Here is a 10,964-nt window from a genome sequence, read left to right as displayed (position 1 = left end):
ATGGATCAAGATTCTGTTGAGAAGTTATCGAAACAAATTCTAAATTGCTCGATGGATCGAAGATGTGATAAAATCTGTTGAGAAAAAGAAGTCCAAGGGTCTCAATGGTTAGCTAGCTGTTGAGAGGTATTGAGAAGTTGTCGAGCTTCATAGAAATAGATTTTTCAAAGAGGAGAAAGACACAAATGAATGCAATCAAGCCAGTAGATATACTTTGGGGGAGCAGTAAAGTTGATGGACTTAGATGCAAATCCTTTCATTGAGCCAACCAACATGGATCAATTGAAGAAATACCATGTCTGAGGTGGTAGATTGAAAGAACCACGTTTGAAGTGGTTGTAAATTATGCCATTTCCCTTCCTACGCTTAAAAAAAAAAACAAAAAAAGAAAAAGAAGGAAGCTCGCTAGACTGAAAACCCAAAAGGGTGGTCTAGGCAAAAATTAGAGTAACAAAAAAGAAAAGAAAAAAAAAAAAAAACAAAAGAAAGAGGTAGGTTGAAACCTTGAAAGGGCGACCTACATAAAAGGAGAGTAAAAAAGAAAGAAAGGTGAGAGAGCCTCCAAGGTTGAAAACCCGAAAGGGCAGCCTAGGTAAAAATTAAAGCAAATAAAAAATAAATTAATTACGTGATGACCTGTCCTTCTACTTAGAAGGTACGCAGGCAACCATACATTGGTCCAGTCACAATTTCCCAAAACCACTATTTGCCCATAAAACAAATTTTTCTTAAATTCAACCATGTCATTACATAAAATCCAAGAAACCAAACTTGAAACCAAACTAAACCTCAAGAACCTAAACCCTAAACCAAACCAAAAAAAAAAAAAAAAACCAAACCCCGAAAACCTACATCTTAAATAGAATCCTTAACTTACAAGTCCTAAATAATTCCTAAACATAAGAGTTTTTACATCAACTTTAAAAAAATAATAGACATGTTCAAAGCCAAGAATAAGAAGGTCAATTTGTCTTCAGTCTTTCCTCTTTTGGTTGATCATTGATTTCTTCTGTGTTAGGTACTTTGTCATCCTTGTCCCTTCTTTTAAACTCATAGTTGTCTTCATCATATCCTTCCTAGTTATCTTTGAGAAACTGTTTTCTCATAGCAACCCTCTCAACTTCCTCGTCAACAATCTTGTCCACCAACCAGTCAGAGTATTCTTTAGTCATCTTGTGAAAGTGAACCTTGATGAAAGACTGGTCTACTTTGTCAGCCATCCCCAAGCCCAGTAGCATATTCTTTATAGAAGTAGGATTTGTGTCTACAGGAATGAAAGGTTTTCTTCTTTTTCCACCTGGCATTCCTTGTTCTTATTGAAATTGCCTCAAGAGTCTAACTTATAGAAAGTGGCCTTTCGCAATCCAATAATGAAGATGTGATATAATCTCGGAGACTAAAGTAGAGGAGGTGGGCACTTCCACCAATAACAGTCTCATCGAATTGAAGAACTGGATTTCTTGCTAAAAAACTTCACCCAGTCACTCTTAGTTTGGCACTCAGTTTCGATGACAGTCTTGCTTGGAAAATTGTTAGGACCATAATTACTAGTTTGGCCAGTCACTTTGTCACACCCCAAACCCAAAAGGGTCCAAAGCATGAGAAACACAACCCAAAGGTACCTATATATTTTTCTCTTTTGACAATTCAATCCAAATAATTCATACCAAGTACCAACATCAAGAATTTTCATAATGATTTCATTAAAAATACTCCAAAAGTAAGTCAGAACTCTATGCAATAATTACAATGATCATTGGCCACAAAAGAATGGCGGTGTGAATTAACTACATATAAACATCTTATTTCTAAGACAGGATAAAAGTCATTGCCAAAATTAGTTACAAAACAATTGTGCAAAATCTCACTAGTGTGTGCAGCTTCAACATTAGGTTAGGAGTCTCATACACCTAAGGTATATAATACCAAAAGTCCAGCCTCCAAAAAGTAGTTGTCTAACTACTACAAGCCATAACATCTGACTCAAAAGGTTGCTGCCTACTCTGTAAAAATTCATAATTAAACAATAGTGAGACAAAGCTCAGTAAGTAGCAATGTTAATGTGTATAATGAGATGACAAATTCATAATGATGACTGCTTTGGCATGCATGTCATAACTTACAAACTTTGAGTTCAGTTCAACAACAAAACTTCCCATACGATAATACATTAATCACATTTTAAATAATGGAGCATAAAAGTACTCAAAATAGTACATTATGACATTACATTACTTACATGGTAAGTTAGATGGATATCCACTAGATCCCCTAAAATAGAACCCAAATTCCACACACACACATATATAGTTGTTATCCACATAGGCTAATATGCCAAGTTACAAATGTCATACAAACTCGAGTATAAAGCTATAGGCTACCATGTCACAAAGACTACAAGAAAAAATCATAGGCTACCGGTTATAGGGTACCATGTCACCTAGACTTAGGTTCCATCATATAAACCACCATGCCAAAAAGACTCAAGTGCCATAAAATAATCCACTGTGTCACGCAGACTCGAGTGCCACAATATAATCCACAGTGTCACAAAGACTCATGCGTTGTGCTACTGCCCGTGTCACAAAGACTGCAAGTACCAGTTACTGTCTACCGTGTCACGCAGACTCAGGTGCCACAATATAATCCATCGTGTCACAAAGACTCAGGTGTTGCGCTACTGGCCGTGTCACAAAGACTGCAAGTACCAGTTACTGGCTACCGTGTCATGCAGACTCAGGTGCCACAATATAATCCACTGTGTCACAAAGACTTAGGTGTTGCGTTACTAGTTGTGTCACAAAGACTGCAACTATTAGTTACTGGCTACCGTGTCACACAGACTCAAGTACCACAATATAATCCACCGTGTCACAAAGACTCAGGTGTTGCGCTACAGGCTGTGTCACAAAGATTGCAAGTACCAATTACTAGCTACCGTGTCACACAGACTCAGGTGCCATAATAAAATCCACCAAGTCACAAAGACTCAAGCACCATTATACCAACACAAAGATCCAGGTATTTGGTTGGGAAATCACTGGGAAATCACAACTGCCATGACATGAGGTAAGGTGTCATAAAGAGCTGGCAACTTTATATAATCAAGCTTCATAACATATTTTCGACGAATTTACATAATTTCCAAATAAATTTCTATCTAGTAGGATTTCACATCCACTTGTCAAATGACGCCTTCCAATTCGTTATATTATCTAATTATTTGTAATATCCATTATAAATGAATCACATCAAAGCCAATCTCCTAGAATTAATAAAAACTTTGCATTTTTCCCACATTATATATATACACGCATTACATATTTTAAATAGCTACTTACCTTGCAAGACCGCATAAAAGCCTAGCTTCCAAGTGCTCCAACAAGAATTAGTTAGAACCTAAAGAAGAGGTACTCAAGTTTATCATGACAAGTTTGAAAATCTTAAACTAAGTCTAGTTAAATAACTTTAATCTCCCATAGGAACAATTCACTTAGGCAAGCCTAAACTTAGAATGTTGGGCATATTTTGTTAGCTACTTTGAGGTCACCCTTTTTTTGCCAAATACAACTTTACCCAAAAATCTCCTTAATCTCATACAATTTCTTTAGAAACTAAGAATTTCTTCACTTGAAAGATCTATCACAAAACTAGCATCACAAACATGTACCAAGACAACAAGGTATCAAACCCCCAAATCTTAGCTATAGAAAACCTCAAATGGCCACCATTTATATAGGTAAATAAAAACCCTAAGCCCTTCATCAGAATATGTTTACCAAATCAAAACTCTTAAGGCTTAATCATGTGAATATCACTTCAAAAGCTTAGATCAACAATATGAAAATCCACCAAAATATTTAGAGTTTTTACCTTAATAGTTTGAGATGAAGGAGCCTAGAGATTTTTACGGAGTTCCCCGGTGAATTTCGTCGCAAAAAATGATGGTGGTGATCCGATGGAGTGGTGGTCGGTGAGGGTGAGGGTGAGGGAGAGATGGAGGTTTGTGTGTGTGTGTGTTTTTGTGTGAATAAAAGAAAGCAAAGTGGGAGAGAAGGGCTTAGGTGACCGGTCAAGAGAGAGTGGGAGATATTTTAAGAGATTGTATGGTGGGGAATAGATGGCCAAAATGGGCAAATAGCCATAGATGCTGAAGAATATAGTTAGTAGGCATTGGTTTGAAAGAAAATATAATAGTAACATCTCGACTCTTAGAGAGTCGATTTTGGGGCTATAAATCGAGTTTTTAATGCTCGATTTTTATGGTCTGATTCTGTCCGATGTGGCATATTTTCCACGTGGCGTCTAGTTGGAAATCGAGCATCTGAGACTCGATTTATATCTTTTATATATCCTCTTCTTTGTCCTTATTTTTTCTGGGTTTCACTCTCTTCTCACCTGATATGCTTCTTCCCCTTCCACGCTGATCTGCCCCGCCGCCCAGCCGCCGCCGACCCAAGCGAACCCAGGCCGCCGCGCCTCAGGTCGCGCGACCCAGGCCTCCGCGCCCAAGGTCACGCGAACCTGGGTTGCGCCCCAGGTCGCGCGAACTTGGGGCGCGGCGGCCTGGGTCGCGCCCAGGTAGCACGAACCTGGGTCGCGCCCCTGGTCGCGCGACCCAGCCTCCGCGCCCAAGGTCACGCGAACCTGGGGCGCGGCGACCTAGGTCGCGGCCAGGCAGCCGTGGATCTGGGGCAATGGTTTTTTTTTTTTTTTGTGCGTACTGGGTTCTGCGTGATCTTCCCATGGTGGTGATGAATTTTGATGGTTGTTGATGGTTGTCGTGTATTTCAGGAACAGATGGTAAAAGACTTAGATTAAATTTTTTTGGGGTTGTAAATTGAGTCTATAAGACTCGATTTTTAAGTAGATTCCACGTGGAAAAAATGCCACATCAGACAGAATTAGACCATAGAAATCGAGCATTAAAGACTCGATTTATAGCCCCAAAATCGAGTCTTTTAGACTCGAGATGCTAGTAAAAAATATAGTTTGTAAACTTTAACTACTAACTATATTCTTCAGCATCTATGGCTAATTGCCCATTTTGGCCGGAATAGATGGTTAGGTGGGGGCTCACGTGGGGGATTTAAAAAATATCTCTCAAACTTTTTTTTTCTTGTTAAAGATTGGGGCATTACACACTTAGTCACTCAAAAAACTTCACCCAATCACTCTTGGTTTGGCCTTTGGGGCCTTTTATACTGATTAGAGAGGGGTGCAGGGAGGCCCCCTGCCGATGTGGGATTAGCTCCGCATGAATTTGACATCAAAAACTTTCCGTATAGGTGTTCTAAAACCCTACATGCGCGCTCATACTCAAATTATGCGTACACATGCTTGAAGTATGTGTATGTATGCTTAAAACATACGCGCGCATACTTAGGGTTTTTGTATGCTTTTCTTTTACCAAAACATCGTCCAAGAAAAATACTTACAAGATTGGGCCCTAAACTAGCCCTAGGCCTTCGAGTGATATTGTCATTGGAGAAAGAGAGTTCTAGTCGTAAGAGGTAGAAAATGGGGTTTCTACACTGGTCCATCATGAACACACTAGCAAATGATATTTTTATGAATAAGATGTAATTTAAAGGCTAAAATGTAAATTCTACCCTTATTGACTAAAATTCGTTTTGTTCTTTTATCTTTACTTTCGTTCAAATGAGTTATTTAAGTTTTAACTTTATTCAATTTAAACCTTCTATCCCATTTCATTTAAAAATTACCATTAAAAAAAATATTTTTCAGACATGAAAAAAATCAATAAAATTACTAAAAATATGTTATAGATTTTTTATTTGAGAAGGTTTTTTTTAGAAAAAAAAAATCATTAGTTAATTGCATATGAAACAACAATTTTTTTTAACAAAATTGGACAAAAGACCTAAATTAAAATAAATATTTAATTTAAAGAATTCAATTGAACGAAAGTAAAGTTAGAAGACTGAAATTCATTTAAGTCAAACTTAGAGAGTGTAATTTGATTTTTAGCCTAATTTAAAAAGAGGTGCAAAGGGCATTATTTCATAGGTGCAATAATTCATATTGATTATGAAAGCAACCAAAATTTCCGAGATTAAGATGTATTGTTACATTAATGTGATAATACATTGACGTATGGATGCTAATAACAAATAGAAGGGAACCATTACGAAGATGATATCCTAAAAAAAAGTTATACACGCACACACGAGAGAGAGAGAGAGAGAGAGAGAGAGAGAGAGAGTCATATAAGGGTTTTGTCATGACGGAGATTCTTCAACTTTGGATGGATGCAACTTTCGTGACCATTGACCAGTCAGAAGAAAACAAATTTTGATGACTACAGCTTTCACATTCATGAACATTTCACCAAAGAATTAAAAATAACAGGAATACAAAATTTTTCACAACTTCTTGTTGATATAATAAAGTGTGAGTGGTGAAAAAAAAAAGTATATATGAAAGTGAGAGACAATCATTTATAATTTGACATGTAAGATTGTTGTGGTAAAAATTGTACCTTTTTATGACATACAAGAATAACTCAAATACAACCATCTCTCTCAATCCAACAAATAGCTAGGAGCCTCTGACCATGTTTTCACAAACAATGTGGCCACATGACTTATTCTTAATGTACTAAGTAGCATAATCCCATGTTCATTACTTTAAATTTCACTTACATTGACCATTTCAACAAAATACCACCCTACAAATTAAAGGATCCAATAGCTACTTTCCCATCTTACTTTTTTGGATTTTCTATAATGGTCAGTTTGTAACATTGTGATAGGTTAATGTTCAGGACTTTTAGCTAGCCATCAAGTAATCTAAGGATAGTTAACTAAACAAGAATGGGGCAACTTCTCTAGTATATCTTACTGAACACAAAACCATTTAACAAATCATCATCATGGGACTCAAACTGAAAATCCATGAGAAGTCCATCATCGTTAACGCCTCCATTGCAGGACAACAAGCTGTAATTGTTCTCCAAAGCCAAAGTAGAAGAAGGTGAAAGACCTACAACGGCCTGAGATGAGGTTGTTATAATGTTGTAGCTCTCACTTCCACTTGTGCGAAAATCTGGAACTTGCATAGGCCTTGAAACATGAAACTGACTTGGGTCCAAAATTATACAATCTGGATCACAATTTTCCATGTTATTGGCTTCCACTAGTGGAGTCCGCATTAGTGTATTGGAATTTGTATAGAAACAAGATGAACTCCCATAATCATAGTTTTCAGCTTTTGGAATTGAAGCTGAAATCTGTACCAAGTTCAGATGACTAATACTGTTGCTAGTCTCATCGGGGCTTCTGTTAGTTGTGGCACTCTTGGGACAAGCATTTCCAGCTGCCAATAGCTTTTTCTTCAACTTGGTGTTCCAATAGTTCTTGATATCATTATCTGTTCTCCCTGGCAATTGGGAAGCAATTACAGACCACCTAATCCCAATAACATAAATAATTTTAAATATTAAATTTAAAATATACATATATATGATTAAAAAAAGAAAAAAAGAACCCAGGTTCACAAAACAAAGAAAGAACATAATTACACAAAGAAGTACGTGTAAAATTTAGTTGACTTGCCTACTTCCAAGTCTACCATAGAGAGTGCAAATAATGCTGTCTTCTTCCTCTGTAAAACCTCCACGCTTGATATCCGGCCTGAGATAATTCAGCCATCTCAGCCTACAACTCTTGCCGCAACGTTTGAGGCCTAAAACATAGAAGAATCATTGACAAGGCAAAAAGGGATTTTGAGAAAACGTGCAAAGAGCAAGAAATGGGGTAAACAGTTTTTCAAAAGCAAGAAACAATATAATGTTCAGCGGGAAAGAGACCTGCTTTGTGAGGCAAGGCAATCCAATTGCCACCGGTGCCATGTTGCTCAAGGTATCTCTTTAGAGTGGCATCTTCTTCAGGTGACCATGGCCCTTTTTTCACGTTAGCTTTGTCACAACATGGAGCTCTTCCCATGGCCAACTGAAATATTTTAACAACAGCTAAAGCAAAAGCTCGATCAGCGGCAAGAGAGAAAGAGAGAGAGAGTTTATTATAGCATAATGACAAAGTGAGCATACAGTATGGTTTTGGAGATGGATAAAAAGAACATGGCTTTTGAAAGCTTGACTTAGTCTGGCTGACTCTTTTTTATAATATTTGTTCTTTAAAATTTCTCCTACCAATTTGTTAGCTTTCTTGTGGGTTAAGAGAGATCTGGGCCCAGTCAGTGCGGGTACTAGAGGAAGCACGCAGATTTCATGTTTTTACTGTCAAATAGGAGCCTCCTGCAGATACTGACTTATATGCGATTCAATTCAACAAATGTAAATGTACTTTTACCTATGCAATTTAAACGCATTTACCGTGATTGCAGTGAAACTTATTGCATTCTTTCGTGACATGAATTGACTACTCAAATATATATGTCAATACAAGAAAAAAAGCTCTTTTGATACAAAGTTATTGCAACAAAGAGACACTAGTTGCTAATTCGTGCGATACACGAAAAAACTATTATATATGAAGATTTAAACAATTTCTTGTTTCTTCCTCTTTGATTGTACATTAGGATTCTAGTCTCAGAAATTCCTATCCTTGATATGAAACTTTAAATTACCAAATGAAAAATATATATCAAACTTAAATTAAAATTAAACTTAAGATTCCAATCCTTAACATCCTCAATTATCCAATAAATGTATGAAAGATAAATTTAAAGAACAAATTAATCAATATTTCTAGTAAATTGAAAGACAAATTTAAAGTACTCTTTGTATCTTCTTCCTTTGCTGCTTTGTAGTAGTCAATGAATAACTCCTTTTGTTTTCCTTGAGCTGTACATTGCTTTCAACATCAATTTTTTGAAACTTTGTAGAATCACCATCTTGTTCACTTGATAAATTTCTCTTCCATTCATTTGAAGGATCACTAATGTAAGTGTTGGCGCAAGTGCTTATGAAGAGTTGGAAGGGTTTTTCCAATCGTCGGAAGTATGCCTTGGCCTAGGGTGGACCATGGTGGAGGGTGTAAATGGAGTCACCACCTAGATTGGTCTAAGAACCATAAATATAGCACTCTTGTGGAAGGAATGATCTTTATCAGAGCACATGTCTGGAGTTTAGATATGGGGATGAGAAGATGTTAGGCACCCAACCCCACCCGACCTATGAGTCACCTCTACTTATTGTGTTCCAAATCCTAATCTCATCAAAAGGTTTTCTAACATGTTATTCTAGACTCACACACACACACACTCTAACATGCATCTAAAGCAATCAACATGGTATATCACCCCCAAACCTAGATTTATCTATCATAACATTAAACACGAATCACCCAAGGTAGTAACATCACAAGGTAGATTAAACGAGCACACCTAAGCATTCAAGCATTAAACCAAAACTCATGGCATTCAACCAAGCATATTAAGAACTCATGCTCAAACACTCAAATACATGTTCATGTGATTTATGCATGACTTATTTCACTTATCTCACAACATTACAACACCTATGCATCAATGCATGTTCATGGCATTTAACCAATAAAACCCTAATCATATTCTAAACAAAAAAAAAAAAATGCTAAAGCACTGACCCAAGACTTATCATATGAAAAATAGGATAAGCAGAGACTAAACATGAAAGTGAATCTGGGTTTCTGGACATGTGTACATGCGCATCCTAGTTTTATGCGTATGCACACTTCGAGTATGTGTACGCTCACTTCGAGTATGCGTTTCATGCATGCGCACACATTCATGCCTAGAAACTCAAACCCGGCAACCAAAATAGAAAACAAAGCAACAAAAAAAAAATCTAACAACCTATCATGCTTCTAATACGAATAGAACACAAACTTAAACGAGCATAAACATATCAAAGCAATAAAGTATATATATATATATATATATATATATATATATATATATATATAAATCTAAGAAAGTGAAGGGCCAAAATTTGAATATTTACCTCAACACAAGTGTTGGAAAATTTAGACCCCGATTGATAGAAGTAACAAGTTTTAAACCTAAGTTGTTAATTAGATTTATTATGTATAAAACTTGTTAAAACAAACAAACATCAATATTATGTCAATATCATGCACAACGAAAATTAAATAAGACAAGATATGATAAACCAGAAAAATCAATGAAACAAACTAGTTTCACAGTAAAAAACTGGGGGGAAACCTTTCCTAAAAACAATTCACTATAGTAAAAAGAAGTTTCAGATCTAGTACAAAACTTTTGTCCTTAGACTCTATGATCCCCGTAGATGAACTTACAGTAGAAACCTTTTACCGTTTCAGAACCTCTAAACTCTTCAATATATGAACGCCGTCCTTTTCCACAGATCCCAATACATGACTAACCAATCATGCACGGCTCCTAATACGTGACTAACACACCAACTTGAAGAAGATTGTTGGTTGCAAAGTTCTTCACTTCATCAAGATGAAGATCAAGAAGCATTTGGTTACAAAACCCTAAGGCACAAAAATGCAGTAGCTTCTTTCAGAGAGAATAAGGCACTCGGTCACTTTTGCATATGTTCTTATTGTATTCTCTTATGTGACGGCCTTTAAAATAATCTTTATATATGTCTAGGGTTATGAGAAAAGAAAACCTAAACATGTATACATGGATTGGAGTGAAATCAGATCTGAAAACTAATTTTCATAATCTCGATAGATAGTTTATTTATCGAGCAACTGTCGAGCATCGGGCTAAAGTTGCCTTTTAAACCTCGATAGATTCTATATGTTGAGCTAGCTATCGAGCTTTAAAATCCAGTACTTCTTCACTTAATTCTTGGTCAGATTTGCATGGCTTAACAATTGGAATTGAAACTTTGTTCCTTGAAGTATTAAACACATCCTAGATCTACCCAATTACAAGTAAAGTGCGTTTTGTCAAAAGGTTAGCCAATTCTACATGACATATGTTCCTAACATGATTCATATATG

The 10,964-nt window shown here is 36.4% G+C and overlaps 1 protein-coding gene and 1 long non-coding RNA gene across 2 annotated transcripts; both read right to left on the bottom strand.

Moving 5' to 3' along the window:
- Nucleotides 1-703: 703 nt before the first annotated feature.
- On the bottom strand, nucleotides 704-4,116 carry LOC142639970 (uncharacterized). The gene is made up of 3 exons (XR_012845170.1): nucleotides 3,874-4,116; nucleotides 3,342-3,399; nucleotides 704-2,003 (listed from the first exon to the last, which is right to left on the bottom strand). It is a non-coding gene; the product is annotated as an uncharacterized LOC142639970 (long non-coding RNA).
- A 2,525-nt stretch (nucleotides 4,117-6,641) lies between these two features.
- LOC142627435 (myb-related protein 308-like) lies at nucleotides 6,642-8,056 on the bottom strand. Its single transcript, XM_075801329.1, has 3 exons — nucleotides 7,832-8,056; nucleotides 7,578-7,707; nucleotides 6,642-7,430 (listed from the first exon to the last, which is right to left on the bottom strand). The coding sequence occupies exons 1-3, from the start codon at nucleotides 7,965-7,967 to the stop codon at nucleotides 6,851-6,853; spliced, it is 846 nt and encodes a 281-aa protein (XP_075657444.1). The 5' UTR covers nucleotides 7,968-8,056; the 3' UTR covers nucleotides 6,642-6,850.
- Between the last annotated feature and the right edge of the window lie 2,908 nt (nucleotides 8,057-10,964).

The sequence above is a fragment of the Castanea sativa genome, chromosome 1 (assembly GCF_040712315.1).
Source record: "Castanea sativa cultivar Marrone di Chiusa Pesio chromosome 1, ASM4071231v1".
NCBI lineage: Eukaryota > Viridiplantae > Streptophyta > Magnoliopsida > Fagales > Fagaceae > Castanea > Castanea sativa.
This window is presented reverse-complemented; position numbering and strand designations above follow the sequence as displayed.

Excerpts from the sequence above, each read along its gene's own strand:
- LOC142627435 (XM_075801329.1), bottom strand. The coding sequence starts at position 7,967 with ATGGGAAGAGCTCCATGTTGTGACAAAGCTAACGTGAAAAAAGGGCCA. Across the intron at positions 7,708-7,831 it reads TGCCTTGCCTCACAAAGCAG|GCCTCAAACGTTGCGGCAAG; the intron begins GTCTCTTTCCCG and ends TCTATGTTTTAG. Across the intron at positions 7,431-7,577 it reads TATGGTAGACTTGGAAGTAG|GTGGTCTGTAATTGCTTCCC; the intron begins GCAAGTCAACTA and ends TATTGGGATTAG.